At 46.0% G+C, this 16,581-nt stretch overlaps 1 protein-coding gene across 1 annotated transcript in view; it reads right to left on the reverse strand.

Moving 5' to 3' along the window:
* The window catches only part of EXOC4 (exocyst complex component 4), a 481,536-nt gene that overhangs the window by 85,025 nt on the left and 379,930 nt on the right, over positions 1-16,581 (reverse strand). Inside the window, exon 12 of the mRNA XM_068401273.1 lies at positions 1,633-1,769. Coding sequence (XP_068257374.1) covers positions 1,633-1,769 — 137 coding nt within the window. The remainder of the gene's footprint in view (positions 1-1,632; positions 1,770-16,581) is intronic.

Raw genomic sequence — 16,581 nt, forward strand, 5'->3', positions numbered from 1 at the left:
GTTTTTCCTCCCGCTGTAATCAGGATATTGCCGAATTAGGGCTGTCCTAATTACTCCTCAGCAGGTGCCAAATCCAGGAATGGTATCAGCAAAGGAAGGAAGGAAGGACCTTTAAGTTCGAGCCAAAGAAATTACATCTATTGCCTGGCTCAAGTCAGTGAACTTTCATATAAAACATGAGCATTTTGGACAACGGCACGCGAGCAGCTACCAATTTACATGAGCGCTCGGACGACGTTTAGCCCACATATGTGCTCACTGCTATTGCTGGCGTTATTAATAATAATAACGAGCCCGTACGCAGCCGCTCGCCAGATGAAGCTTCTCCTGAATGAAATCAGGCAATAGGAAATAATGCTCTTGGTCAGAAAACACAAGGGGCTTTTTCAGCTTCCCCTGCTATCGCCAGCCCCAATTAGCCATTAAAGGAGATTATGTATAGCAGCTATTACAGCCCACATTGCTGCAGCATCTTTGCTGTCTTTTAGTGTCTTTCAATGGAAGTATTTATCCCTGCGGCGTGGGGCACGCTCCTGGTCCCCCTCTCCAGGGAAGGACATTTTACAGATGGGCAACTGGAGAATAAGTTACTTATCGACGGTTACCCAGGCAATCTATGATAAGGCAAGTACCTGAAGGACCCAAACCAAACAACCCAGCAGGATAACCCCGTGCCCAGGGGTTAGCTTCCATGCCATGGTTGGGGAAGCAGTTAGAGATTGATCACCCAAAAATGCTAATGAACAAAGACAGCCCAAGACAGAGCATTTGATGACCCCCCTGAAAGAATAAGTTTACAGAAAGGTTTTGGGAAAGTTTCACAAAACCCCGTGTGTGTGTATTTATATGGTGTGTTGCGGTTACTAATTCATAGAATCATAGAATTGTTTTGGTTGGAAAAGACCTTTAAGATCATCAAATCCAACCATTAACCCAGCACTGCCAAGCCCACCACTAACCCATGTCCCTCAGCACCACATCTACACGGCTTTTAAATCCCTCCAGGGATGGGGACTCCACCACTGCCCTGGGCAGCCTGTTCCAGTGCTTGACAACCCTTTCCGTGAAGAAATTGTTTCTGATATCCAATCTAAACCTCCCCTGGCACAACTTGAGGCCATTTCCTCCTGTTGTATCACTTGTTACCTGGGAGAAGAGACTAACTAATTCCTACATTGCCATGAGATCTGAATACCTAAATCTCAACATAATTAATTAAAATACAGCTCAATCTCTTGGGAACACTCAAATGGAAGGATCTGACTTGCTTTACAAGAAAGCAATAGCTATATACAGCTATTTATGTTAAAGATGATGCCTTAGACTCTCCATCTCCAACCTGAGGTCTCCTTTTGCCTGATGAAGAGAAAAGCAATGTGGTTTCTAAGTTCTACTACCACTGTCATCCACGTTTAAAGAGCCACAGTGTGATGTGGATAAAGTCACTGAGAAACCAAGACCCTTCAAATGCCAATGATCATTATTTCAGATTTTTCCCCACCTAGAAAGAAGTATCTTTGACCATGCCAGCAGAGATGTTTTCTAGAAGTAACTCCTGCCTACTCATGGCAAACCAGTAAAAGCCCAAGAGCAGTATCTGCAGCATACATTGCTTTCCAAGCCCGCCTGTACCTGTAGGCAAGGGTGCACGTGTCCTTGTACTCCTGGAGTTTCACACACACCATGTTGAGGAACTGATCCGAATAGGCGCTCAAGTCGTGCATCAGGTTCATCAAGTCTTGAACAGTCTTCTCCACGATTACTGTGCTCTGGAAAAGAAAGAAAAGCTGAAGTATGAATAGCAGTTCAGCATATATCTTAATTTCAGCCTTCTCGTTTTGCTAATTAGCATCACAGATGCCACTGTACAACTGAAGCTGGAGCAGTCCGTGCCACCGAGTGACATAAAGCAGAACAAATGAGGAAAAAGAAGAAACCATGCAAGAGGTGAAGAGGGGTGGCTTAGGGGTTTGAATACCAGGTCTGAAAATTTGGATTTCTGAGACAGTTGTTGAGGACCAGCGGAGGTCACCAAGTCTTTTCTTCACTACATGAAACCTCAAAATGCAAACACATGAGTTTTTAGAGGAACCAGGAACATGCAGCTTGATAGAATCATAGAATCATTTTGGTTGGAAAGGACCTTTAAGATCATCGAGTTCAACCATTAACCTAACACTGCCAAGGCCACCACTAACCCATGTCCCTCAGCACCACATCTACACGTCTTTTAAATCACTCCAGGGATGGAGACTCCACCACTGCCCTGGGCAGCCTGTTCCAATGCTTGACAATCCTTTAGGTGAAGAAATTTTTCCTCATATCCAATCTAAACCTCCCCTGTTGCAAACCTCCCTTTGCTGAGCTCTGCTTGGACTTGCAATCCCCGAGGGTTTAAGCCTGACCAATAACTCTGGACACATAGATTACAGACTGTCCTAAAGACCAGGGATTTCACCCATTGCTACTATTCATACAAGCTGCATGTGTAGGGCACAAGCTTTCTGCCAGCAGCTGAGGTTTAAGTATCGCCTTGTAATACTTTTGTCACCCCAAGCAGTGTATTACAATCATAGGAACAACAGGACAAATCTGCAAACCAAAAATGCTGTTCCACATCCTACAGATGAGCAAGTTTGGAGAGCGTGCAAAAGGAGGTACCGTATATGATTCTCCCACTCTACTCCGCTCTCATGAGAACCCACCTGCAGTGCTGTGTCTAGCTCTTATGTTGGGGCCCCCAACAGAAGAAGGACATGGACCTGTTGGAGTGAGTCCAGAGGCGGCCACGAAGATGCTCAGAGGGCTGGAGCACCTCTGCTATGGAGACAGGCTGAGAGAGTTGGGGCTGTTCAGCCTGGAGAAGAGAAGGCTTCGGGGAGACCTTCTAGCACCTTCCAGTACCTGAAGGGGCTACAGGAAAGCGGGAGAGGGGCTTTTTATAAGGGCATGGAGTGACAGGATGAGGGGAATGGTTTTAAACTGCAAGAGGGGAGATTTAGATTAGATCTGAGGAAGAAATTCTTTGCTGTGAGGGTGGTGAGACACTGGCCCAGGTTGCCCAGAGAAGCTGTGGCTGCCCCCTCCCTGGCAGTGTTCAAGGCCAGGTTGGATGGGGCTTGGAGCAACCTGGTCTGGTGGAAGGTGTCCCTGCCCGTGGCAGGGGGTTGGAACTAGATGATCTTTAAGGTCCCTTCCAACCCAAACCATTCTATGATTCTGTGATATCTGATAACGTCTGAGATTTAAACAGCTCCGTATGAATTTTGGGATTTCTGAGGCACCCCAAGGCGACTTGGCAGTTTGTATTTATAACATTACCTGCTGTATTTAATTTGGTTGCTACAAACAAGACAGAAGGAAGGTTATAAAAGTCCCATGCTGATATAAATTGAATTAGTTTGAGGCTCGGTAGAGTGGAGGGTTATTCCTGAGCTATGCACAAAAGCAAAGAAGGAGACTGAAGCATCTGGGAGCCCTGGTTCTTTTGAGAAATTCTGGACTCAAATTATATGGGGGGATCCCAGCGACTTCGAAAGAGCTGCATCAAGGCTGAATTTAGCCCTTTCTCTGTGTTAATCAGGACGTGAAGAGGCGTTAGTGACTCAGTTGTTTGCAGAGCAAAATCTCATCAACCCCCACATCATTGTCGCTGCCGCTTCCCCACAAGCCCAACTTCTGTCTCTCTATTAATTTCCAGATTAAAGTGCGGCAGCATCACCCTGATCCATAATCCTGCTCCTCCAGAACCACCCTGTGAGTGATAGGAATCAATTCTGCTCCACTACCTGTCCCTAATTTAGTAAAAAAGCATCTGCAAAGCTCATCCTCATTCAGAGCACACAGGACTCCTTAACATGGGGGGGTTACCAGGAAGGCTCAGACACCGCCTGTGCTGCTCCTGATACGTCCTTGGCTCACAACTGTACTTGGGAGGAAAAAAACAACTTCTCTTTGGTTGCTCTTGTATCATATTAAGCTTGCTCTTAAGCAAATCACAGGAATTAACCAATCTTTCATATTGTAATTAGCAACAATTTGGGATTATTTAGTCCAAACAAAAAAGCAGTCTGGTGTAGCTGCCTCTCAGATGCTCTTGTTTACGCTGCTTCTGTTATTACAAGTATCTGTGTTTTAATAAATATTCAATCCTACCCTGGGCCTGACGCAGACGGAGCAGAACAACCAACCCTAAAGGACTTGCAACCTGGAGTCATCGCAAGCAAATGAAGCAGACAACTGCGCAGAGAGGCTGCAGCAGCCACGGACGCTGTTCTCATACCGATGGGCTCTGCGGTGTGAGCACAGCTCATTAGCTCCAGGATTCAGATGTCGCCCAGGCTCTTTGCTATCCCTGCTTGGCTGCTGGTGGGGATAAGAAGCCACCCAAATGCCACTAAAAAGGGAGACCGATCTGGAACCTTCCCCTTGAGAGTAAGCTCAAAATCACGTATGTCGAGCTGATAAATGCGGTGGGAAAATTATCCAGTAATTTGGGGAAATTCATAGAATCATAGAACGGTTTGGGTTGGAAGGGACCTTAAAGATCATCTAGTTCCAACCCCCCTGCCACAGGCAGGGACACCTTCCACCAGACCAGGTTGCTCCAAGCCCCATCCAACCTGGCCTTGAACACTGCCAGGGAGGGGGCAGACACAGCTTCTCGGGGCAACCTGGGCCAGTGTCTCACCACCCTCACAGTCAACAATTTCTTCCTGATATCTAATCTAAATCTCCCTTCTTTCAGTTTAAAACCATTCCCCCTCGTCCTATCACTCCATGCCCTTGTAAAAAGCCCCTCTCCAGCTTTCCTGTAGCCCCTTCAGGTACTGGAAGGTGCTAGAAGGTCTCCCTGGAGCCTACTCTTTTCCAGGCTGAACAGCCCCAACTCTCTCAGCCTGTCTCCAGAGCAGAGGGGCTCCAGCCCTCTGAGCATCTTCGTGGCCTCCTCTGGACTCGCTCCAACAGCTCCGTGTCCTTCTTCTGTTGGGGGCCCCAGAGCTGGACGCAGCACTGCAGGGGGGGTCTCACGAGAGCGGAGCAGAGGGGCAGAATCCCCTCCCTGACCTGCTGGTCACGCTGCTGGGGATGCAGCCCAGGACACGGTTGGCTTTCTGGGCTGCCAGTGTACATTGCTGGCTCATGGTGAGCTTCTCGTCAGCCACCACCCCCAAGCCCTTCTCGTCAGGGCTGCTCTCAATCCATTCTCCGCCCAGCCTGTGTTTGTTCTTGGGATTGCCCCGACCCACATGCAGCACCTTGCACTTGGCCTTGTTGAACTTCATGCAGTTCGCACAGGCCCAGCTCTCCAGCCTGTCAAGATCCCTCTGGATGGCAAATTAGATCCATTAGATCCACCAGGCGAGAGTTAGGGCATAATCACACCTTCACTGCATTTGGGCTGGTGAAGGAGCTGCTGTCCTTCAACCTTCAAGCACCAGCAACCACAATCAATGCCTTAAGCAGAGGTTCTTCACTTTACACCTAGATGGCTTCAAGGTGCTCCCATGGCCAGTGTTTGTCAGCAGAGGAAAAGGCAACTCTCCAACCTGCTGACGTGAGCCACGAGAACATCACTTGCTGCACAAATGGAAAATACAGAAGTTGCTGTGCAGCTTCAGTCCAAATCCAAGTCTCCTTCCGGTGGCTGATCCTGATCCTTAAGGGTGAGTCATTAAAGTTAACATTTACACATAGGGAAGAAAAAAATAAAATCCTTCCTAACTCGTGTAGCAGCCTGAAAGACAAAAGCAGTTTTTCTGCTCTTTGCATGGATACTCATACTTTTAATTTTCCACTGGTGTTTCACTGGTTAGAGGTGGGTGGGATTTTCAGCAGACCCTGCTATTAGCTGATCTCTCAGCTTACCAGGGGAAGGGTCTGTCCTTCCAGGCATCCTTATGTGACAGCGAACTTCATCGCCTGGACGTGCAGCCACACTAAGAGGAATGAAAACTTGTCTTGATCTGCTCTTTTTCTATTTCTTTATGTAACTCAACATTTGAGGAACCAACTTAAAAATCCAAAGATTTCATGTTAAAAGAAAAGGTATTGCTAGTTTCTGCGTAGTTTCTCCCACTTACTTCCTTCTCTCTACAACAACATTAAAATCACAGCTAAGCTCCTGCCAATATTTTGATTTTAGAGTAAGATCTTTTGATTTAAAGGAAATACAAAGCTACTTGCATGATTTAAAAAAAAAATAAAAGAAAGAAAAAAGGTGATTACCATATGAAAGAAGACAGTCCCAGACACGTAATGGCTATTTTTCTGTAACATTTTAACCTTTTCCAAAGCAATCCTGACACATCTGCATGTGTCTCTGGGGATGCTATGTATGAGGATGCATTAAGCCATGCTAATAGAGCTGAATTCGTTAGCTGGGCCAGCACAGGATCTTCTGAAACTCCGCACAAGAAAATGAAAGGCAGCGCACGTATTATCATAGAGTTACAATCCAGTTGCCTCTAACCCATCTGGATTCATTAACAGAAAATGGATATGATCAAAGCGTGATTTTATGGCAAGACACTTCAATGAAGCCTTTTAAAAAAACCCACACTACCAAGGAAACGCATCCACAGCACAATATTCATTTCCTCGCACCCGAAAACGCTGCGTGGTGCTGAATCCGAACACCACGCCGAGGGTACGATTCATTACTCCTACAGCACATGGTGGGGAAGGTTTTAAAAGTCTTAAGGCTACTAAAAATAAAAAGAAATTCCTTCTTACGACCTCCTGTCCATTAGCTACTGTCGAGGTAACAGGATAAAACAGAGCAGCACCACTTGTTATTAACACCGTGGGTTTTATCTTTGATGTATTTTGCAAACATTTATCATTACTCCTTGATATTGTCCTTATTCTCAGTTATGCTGAAGCTTCAGATAACGTAAAGCAGCTCCAGGGCAGGTAGAATTTACACTCCAGCCATAGGGCTTTCACCAGCCCAGAATCACAGAAGCCCCGACTGGTTGGGGTTGGAATGGACCTCTGGAGATCATCCAGTCCAATGCCCTGCCAAAGCAGGGTCACCCAGAGCACGTGGCACAGGGTCATGTCCAGGCAGGTTGAATATCTCCAGAGAAGGAGACTCCCCCCCTCCCTGGGCAGCCTGTGCCAGGGCTCTGGCACCCTCGCAGCAAAGAAGTTCCTCCTCATATTCAGATGGAACTTCCCATGTTTCAGTTTGTGCCCATTGCCCCTTGTCCTGTCACTGGGCACCACTGAGAAGAGTCTGGCCCCATCCTCTTGACACCCACCCCTGAGGTATTTGTAAGCATTGATAAGATTCCCCCCTCAGTCTGCTCTTCTCCACACTGAACAGCCCCAGCTCCCTCAGCCTCTCCTCATAAGAGAGATGCTCCAGTCCTCTGACCATCTCCGTACCCCTCCACTGGAGTCTCTCCAGTAATTCCTTATCTTTCTTGAACTGGGGGGCCCAGAACTGGACACAGTTACTCCAGATGTGGCCTCAGCAGGGCAGTGTAGAGGGGCAGGAGAATCTCCCTTGACCTGTTGGCCACACCCTTCCTCATGTACCCCAGGATACCATTGGCCTTCCTGGCCACAAGGGCACATTGTTGGCTCACAGGGAACTTGTTGTCCACCAGAACTCCCAGGTCCTTCTCCACAGAGCTGCTTCCCAGCAGGTCAGCCCCCAGCCTGTACTGGTGCATGGGGTTATTCCTCCCAAGGTGCAGGACCCTACACTTGCCTTTGTTGAACTTCATGAGGTTCCTCTCTGCCCAGCCCTCCAGCCTGGCCAGGTCTTGCTGAATGGCAGCACGGCCTGCTGGGGGATCGGCCACTACTCACAGTTTGGTGTCACCAGCAAACTGGCTGAGGGTACACCCCGTCCCTTCGTCCAGATCATTGATGAGTAAGTTAAACAGGACTGGTCCCAGTACTAACACTGGGGAACACCACTGGCTACTGGCCTCCAACTAGACTCAGCACCGCAGATCACAACCCTCTGAGCTCTGCCCTTCAGCCAGTTCTCAGAATAATGGAGAAGAATAAGCAGACACAGAGATATTATCCCAATAATCCCTTTGGGATTATTGTCTCGTGCAACCCCACCTAAATTTTTAAAATGACTGAATTCCTCTACAGCGAGAGGGCACTCGATGTAAAACGCTGCAGCTGATGGTATGTTTTTAAGGGTCCCTTAAAATGCAGTTTCAGTACAACAAAGCTGGTTCCCCAACGATTCCCTGACACAAACCTTCAGGTTTTCAATCTGTGATTTTGCTTTCTCTAACTTCTTGGTGAGGAGCACTTGGATTAGAGGAACAATCTTCACCCTAAATATTTTTTTTCTGCAGAAATCATAGCTCAGCCCATGCCTGTTCACTTGCTTCATTTTCCAGGGGGAAGAAGGCAAAGATGGGAATGTACCTGTGCGGGGATGCCTTCACCACGTGATGGGCTCTTGAAAACACAGCAGATGGAGGAAGAGACCTTGGCACTGGAAAGGTTGTCAATTATTAGTATATTATTGCCCATCACTTAAAAATCACCTCAAGATGCCTTGGCAGAGGAAGGCACCAGATGAGTGGCTGCCTTAAAGGAAAAAAATAAATAAAGCCTAATCTAATTTTTAAGCTGGAGTTTAGCTGACATCTCACAATTTTAAAAGCACTACACGGAGCACAGCTGTAATTAAAGGCAGGACAGGAGAGACGAAAGGTTTTCAATATGCCTTTCCAGAGCATTATTCATCCTCCTTTCCCGGCACTGACAAGGTGTCTTCAGCAGAGGGCTCCAGTGACCCATGCTGGGGTATGACTCTTCGGGCATGAGCCGCAAATATATAAATCATTGTGTCAGAGGAGGAAGCCTTCGCCTGCCCCAGCAGAAAGGCATCATCCATACAGATTTGTTCCACTCGATGCAGCCTCACCTGTCTCGGGTGCTGTGTGCCGTGTCATCATCCATTACGGTGACTAACCTCCCCATGAATTGCTCTGGTTCCTCCCACGGAGGTGGGGTGCAGAGCTGGGGGGTGCACTTGGAAACTTGGTGGTTGTGGTTTAGGAGACCGTGGAGCGTCTTCTTCCCTCCTGTGAAGGCTGGCGTTGCTTCCTCGTAGTGCCTGTGGGTGTTAGGCTGATTCCTCACTCTGTGATGAGCTGCAGAAATGAACTTGTGGAGGTTTCTGGACAGGTTGGAATGGATGCAAAGAAGCTGATGGGCACTCAGTGAAAGCCAGCTCTGGATCTGTCTGAGTGCCAGCAAAGCACGGGGTGATCTCCTGGCATCTTGCCATTGGGCTCAAGCATCTCGTAAAGCCGTAACCTAGTGTCCTGGAGGGATGCTCTGGCTCAGAGCCCCAGTGCCACCCCTGCCCCATGGCGTGCACCAGGGAAAGCTGCACACCAGGCAAGTCCTCCTCGGGACTTGTATCAATTCAAATACGGGTTTAAGTGAAAAAACTCTTTCTACAGTCTCAAAGCCGCACACCAGGCAAGTCCCCCTTGGGACTTTCACTGCAGGATCTGGGGTTAATTTTATTATAACATTATCAAGTACTTAAAGGGCGGCTACAAAGAGGACAGAGGCTCTCCTGTCACAAGGAGCCACATGGAGAAGATAAGGGGCAATGGGTACAAGGTGCACTGGAAGAGGTTTCGTCTTAAGACAGACATTTTTTGCAGTGAGAACAACCCTTCACTGGAACAACCTCCCCAGGGACATGGCAGAGTCCCTCTCGCTGGAAGCTTTCAAGACGCAACTGGAGAGGATGCTGGATAATCTCATCTCAGCTCCCTTTCCCACGAGAGGTTGGACCAGATGATCTTTACAGGTCCCTTCCAATCTGGGCTCTTCTATTCTACGATTCTAAGATTCATTAATATTGATTAATTTTGTTAAGACATTTACAGAGACTGAGGGGGTTTCAGCAGCCGCAGGAGCTTGACCAAAATCACACCCAAGGCAATCAGCTCTAACCAGGAAACCCATCCTGCCTGAGCTCCCTCCTCATCCCACGCCCCCACCTGCCTTCTCGCCTTCCCCTGCGCTCTGACCCGCGGTGCTCTGCAGCATTAGGCTGCCAGTTGCAATTTAGTTCTTCTGCTGTCAATTAATAACGGTTTGTTACTCAGCGGGCGGGTGAAACGGAGCTCTGCGGCGATCTCCCAGCATGTGCTTTGCTTTACCGGTGCTTTGCGTTATCAGTTGAGCTGCTTAAATACCTGGACAGGCTCTTGTGAGCTGATAAATATCAAGTGCTGTCAGTGCCTTGAAGGGCAATGGGAGATGGAGATAAAAACCACAAATGCATTTAGTCCCTTTGCCCAGATTCCAGAAGTTTAACAAATATCTTGTGAGGCCACTGAAATAACTATTCTCTCATCTCATTAGATGATGTTACATGCTGGTAGAGCAGAGTTAGAGATGGAAATCAGTCAAAACTGAAAACCAGGGGCTGGGGACCCAGTTTCCCCTGAAGACTGAGATAATCTGGCTGTTTAAGCCTACTTGATGTCAAAAAAATAGCCAACATAAGCCCTGTGGCTGGGGGAGTGGGCACGAGCTGGGCAGGAGAGCTGGGTGCTGCCCCAGCTCCATCATTGCCATGGGGAGCCAACCTGCACCCCCATTTCAGTAAATCAGTGCTGTGGTTACTCCCACTAAAATAGGGGGAAAAAAAAAAACCCTGAACTAACTAAAATATTTTTTTTTTTAGCAAACAGAAGAAAGATGATAGTCTAAATTGTCTGTTTTACTGATTAGTGGTTATTTCACACTGAGCGATAAGGGGGCTTTTCAATTTGTTTTCTTCTGTGGTACAGCCAGGGTTTACAAAGGGCTGGAGTTTTTAGTATGTATCAATTCAAATACGTGTTTAAATGCAAAAACTCTTTTTACAGTCTCAAAATCTGATAGCTTGCTTTTCTCCTACAGCAGTTTTTGTCAGCAAAACTCATTATTCCAGTATCAGTTCTGCAGAATCCTGCCCGTTACTATGGTTATACTACAGCCTACTACAACTTTGCTTCTTAAATGCTCCTAACTCTGAGGGATTTTTCTTTTTTAAACTATAACTCTGCCTGTTTCACTGCAGGTGGTATTTTTCTTTTTATGGGCTTTATTCTGAGAGGTCCTGAGTGCCTTCATCCCCACGAATGAGAATGGGAACCCACGATTCAAAAAAGATGATGAGGTGTTGGAGTGAGTTCAGAGGAGGGCGACCAAGCTGGGGAAGGGTCTGGAGGGTCTGACCTACGAGGAACGGCTGAGGGAGCTGGGGTTGTTTAGCCTGGAGAAGAGGAGCCTCAGAGGTGACCTTATTGCAGTCTACAACTACCTGAAGGGAGGTTGTAGCAGAGTGGGAGTCGGCCTCTTCTCCCAGGCAACTAGCGATAGGACAAGAGGACATAGCCTCAAGCTTCGCCAGGGGAGGTTCAGGTTGGATATTAGGAAGCATTTCTTCTTGGAAAGGGTCATTAGCCATTGGAATGGGCTGCCCAGGGAGGTGGTGGAGTCACCATCTCTGGAGGTGTTTAAGAAAAGACTGGACATGGCACTTAGTGCCATGGTCTAGTTGACATGGTGGTGTCAGGGCAATGGTTGGACTCGATGGTCCCAGAGGGCTCTTCCAACCTGATTGATTGATTCACAGAATCACAGAATCACAGAATCAACCAGGATTGATACGATGTGTTTCTCTTTCACCTTTAAATGTGATGCTGCAGCAGCTAAATGAGTGCACAAAGAAGGTCTTGGATAGCTCTTATTTACCTGGCACCGTGTGATCCAGAAAACACTTGCTCCACTGAACTAGAATATTGATGAAGAAAAAATGTACTTTCTTAGCTCAAATTTGAGACAGGCTTGTGCTCTGGATTGCGCTTCACAGCAAGGAAAAGTTTTCTTAGAAAGATTTCCCCAGTTTCTAACTGTGTTCCTTCTCACAGCATTGCAAGTCAGAATCAGCCAACATCTACGTTCAGGCTTCCTCACATCACGTAGGACGTGCACTTAACATCTGGGTTGCAAGTCAGCTCTTCTTCACTACCCTTAGTGACCACTGTAGATTGATGCTCACTCACGCACGAGACTACAGTTCATTTGTCCCACCAGAAAACAATTTTTCCATCATCAAGACAGAAAGATGTGACTAGATAACTGCATATGGAAAGCTTTTTCCAGTGAGAAATGCTCCACTTAACTGCCTGCTCTACGTGGCCTAGATGAACTAACTTGATGGTTATCATGACACTTCTGTTCAGACGTTTGCACAGAAGAAGAAAAAACCTCCCTTTTTTTTTGACCTCCTCAATGCCTATGACATGAGGACATTTTTCAACCTCCTTATTTATTTTATTTAAGCCTTCTAAGCCAGCAATAATGAGATCCAGCGGATGAGAGCTGAAGTTGGATCATACCAGAGCAGAAATGAGCTCCATGTTTTTGAACAGTGAAGGTAATTAACCACACGAACAGCTTGCATGCGCTGGATTCTCCACCTCTGCAAGGCTCTAAATCAAGCACAGGTGCTTTTCTGAAAGATAAGCTGTATTCAAACCAGAGTTAAGGACTTGATGCAGAAATTACCGGGTGAATTTCTATGGCTGATTATACTGGAGATCAGATGCATTTATTCTGATTTTGAGCTCAAATACATCATGGCAAAAGATGCCCAAGGTATGCTTAAAAACAGCTAGCCAAACAAAACCACCTTGCCATCCCAGAAGCTCTGACACAGAAATATTTAAAAGCAGTGTCATTTTCTTCTCCAGAACCAGCAACGCAGATCTGTTCCCCAAAAAGACACCGTAACTATTCAAACCTCCCAGATTCCCCCCAAAATGGGAATTCTCAGCACATCAACTCTTAACCAAAGTCCAGGAGCTTGTCAGCACGCCAAAAAAGGGATAGGATTCGCTGGATCCATCCTGTGGGAGATGGACCATCAGCAGAAGCCACTGAGCTCCCTCTGCCAAGGTGGTTCTCACCTCTGAAAACACACTGCTGTAAATCACAGCGACAGGACTAGAAGTATCCACTTGAGGAGATGACTTTCGATAGTCTTCAAACAAACCCGCATCCCCAATACCAAGCAAGAAATACAAAAGTTAACACTCGGATGAGGTTTTTCCTCCATTTATTCCCATCGCACATCCACGTGTGCAGTGCAGGAGATGAGCAGGGAAGGAAAAATTAGGTTGCGCACAGGGGAAAGTTTGTGACAGCCCCTTCCAGCCTTTAGATTACTTTCCCATCAGAGGCACTGGCATTTGAGACATTTAAATCTTCACGGAATGATACAGCAGTAACTGCATAATAAGGAATACTGCTGCCTTGTCAGGGAGATGGACCGGATAACTTAATAGGTCTTTTGTATCTCTCACTTCTCTGATCCTGCTGAGTTCTGTAGCTATTATTAAAGGCATTTTTTAAGGTATTTTAATTTACTTCTCTAAATGGATTTCCATTCATTCACTCCCACCAAGTGAATGCTGTCAGGGACATTAGCAGCATGATAAAATAGCTGTAGCTTCATGCTGGTTTTAATGTGTTACATACACAAGAAAAGTCATTAGCTCTTACCCTTTAATATACCCTCTTTACTGCTGCATAACTGTTTATCACTCAAAAGTGCCAGGCACAGGCCACGCTCTTCCTTTATTAATCAATATACATTTGTGCAAGGCTGCAATGAAAAGGAATAACATCCAGTTATTTCGAGCACAGTTCGTACTGCAGGAGCCAAAAACCTCATCCCTGAATATTCCCAGAAGTGGCTCTTCTTAGGATTTTACACAACTCTCCCAATTACAGGTAAACTCACGATAAGGTGACGATTTATTTCTCACGTACTGAGTGGCAGGTTTCTTTCTCCTTTGTAACAGCTGCTCTAGAACATCATTAGCAGCTGCGACACGATACAAACTGAATGTGGACCATGAAATTAATGATGCTCAGAAGCAGGCCATCAATTTGGGAAGCAGAGTGAGCCTCGTTTTTTAATAAATGTTTTCATATGGCTACCCCAGTTTGGAGAATAAGACCCATCTGTATTATTTTTATGAATACTCTATGTGCTCCAAGGGCTATTTTTGTGTCTCAGAGCCCCAGCATTTAAAGTATACTTACCTATGAAAATTTCTTGCTAAAGAGAGGGCATACGCATGCCCCACGTGGAGGAGAGAAGCTCCTGGAAAGACACAGCGACCACAATAAGGGTAGCTGGCTGATGAAAAAACACAAGCAATTGGAAAAAAATAGATGGAGAATGGCTTAGTAAGACTGAGCGCCCAAAACAAGACGATATTGTGCCCCTGGATTTATGCTGCCCATGTAGACACCAATGCAAAGACTGTAACTGTGATCTAAATTCAACATGAATTAATGAAAACGCAAAAGATCACCAGAAACAAAATGGCCAAATAAATACATGAACGACATGTAAAGGCTTAACAGTTAACCCAGGCTGAGGTCTAAGAGCTAACCCAGGGTGAGCTTCTGGGATCAGAGAGAGGTCATTTCACTGAAACTACAAGACCATTTGTCAGATTTTGTAGCAAGTGTCTAAAAGTCTCATTCTTAAAGCTTAATGACAACATAGAGTGACAAAACCAATGTCACTAGTGGGTTTCTAGAAGGTAACACCGAATATAGGTGGGATCCCGAGAGACACAGGTGACTCAAACCTCACCTTAGAGCACTGCAAGTCACATTTCTCTTCCATGCTTCATTAACCGAACTATAATTAATGTGATTAAGTTGACTCTATTTTCCAAAGCAATCCTTGGAAACATGGGGAGAGAGCAGAGGCCCTCCAAGAGGGTCCAGAGAAGTTGTGGCTGCCCCCCTCCCTGGCAGTGTTCAAGGCCAGCTTGGATGAGGCTTTGAGCAACCTGGTCTAGAGGAAAGGTGTCCCTGCCTGTGGCAGGGGGTTGGAACTAGATGATCTTTAAGGTCCCTTCCAACCCAAACCATTCTATGATTCTGTCTCAGTAGGAATTTAATCCATTGCATAAATATCATAGAATCATAGAATCACAGAATGGTAGGAACTAGAGAGTAAAGAAAAGAAATCTCAAATATTCCAAACTGCTTTTAAAGGTCACCTACGAGCAACTAACCTGAGATGGATTTCTGCAACTCAGCGGCTGTATTTTTGCTCAAACCCTTACTACACTGGTTTTGTTGAAAACTTGTTGCCACATGTAACGTAGCCCTGTGCAGGCAGGGCTGGACATTATCATTGACAGCAATGATTGATGGGCCACATAAACAGCCACCAGCTCCCAGAGAGCTGCCCTCAAGTTGGAGCTATTGGATTCTGCAGGGCTAAGGTTGATCTTAATTTTAAAGGAAAAAAACACATATTTATAAGGGGAGTTTACACCCCAATGCACACAAGAGGCCAGAGATGGCCAGAGGATGATAATTTGGTTTCACAGCAACTTCTGACATTCCTAATTTAGGTTGCCCCCAACAGAATGGGCAAAATCAAGACCTTTTTCACATTTCCATTAGCACAGACCTGTGCTGATATGCTATTTATAGACAAAACTGATCACTGCCCGTCTCAGTGGTTAGGAAACCAATAGAAAGGAGAGAAATTTTTTCTCCTAGACCATTCAGTCAGCAGAAGGACTTGAACTTGGATGTCTTACTGCACAGGTCAATGCTCTAACCACTAGACTCTCCTGGACAAGAGAGACATTGGACCCCGCAACCACGATTTCCTTTCCTTCCAAAGGATTTCAAACAAATACATTGCTGGTATGGAGAAATCACAATGAAAGTCAGCAAGAAAATGCCTTCCAACCACCTCCAGACATAACCTTAGTAGAGCTGAGGTCTCCTCAGAACAGCTTTCCCTGCTCCTCCTTCCAGGTACAAATTAGTAAGCAAAAAGCGAAGCCACTAGGAAATGAGAGGCAACGTACTCAAGGTAAAATTTTACACACATATATGTCTACACACAGAAAAAGAACCCAAATATCCTTAGTCTTGTGAAATTTTAATTTTATGATACCCTTGGCATTACATAGAGCTTCCTAAGTCAGAAACTACAAAAGGATCAGTTGTCTCTTCTCCTGCAAAAGGAAGCAGAGGAATTAAAAGCTCTATAGTTTAATTTATTCTCTTTGTTTACTTCTCTGCATTTACAGTTGGGGCACGAGCAGGGTTCAAGTTGACCAGTTTAAGGGCAATTCAGGTGCCCTTGCACAGCACTAGAGTCCAGCACCAGCCCAACAGGGAAGATGTAGAGTTAAGTGCTCTGCCCAAAAAGCACAGAGAGGAGAAAACTCGTATGTTGCACGTGACGGTATCACTTGTGATTTATTCAATAAATCAAGCCTTGTGTTCTACACATCAAAGACTAAGGAGATCACAGTTCTGTCCCTGGATGCCCCCAAAGGATTATTTTGAAATTCCTCATGCATGGAGATTGTGAGCAGCTCGCTCCAAGTATCCGACAGCTTGTATTAACATTGCATTAATCAAAACCGAGTGACCACTCAAAACCCCTGGAGATTCAGGTCTGACAAACTCTTCTGCTCAGGAGATGTGAGAACAGACACCACCAGCCTTTGATTCTTGCAAAGAGAA

This window comes from Nyctibius grandis, chromosome 5 (assembly GCF_013368605.1).
Source record: "Nyctibius grandis isolate bNycGra1 chromosome 5, bNycGra1.pri, whole genome shotgun sequence".
Lineage (NCBI taxonomy): Eukaryota > Metazoa > Chordata > Aves > Nyctibiiformes > Nyctibiidae > Nyctibius > Nyctibius grandis.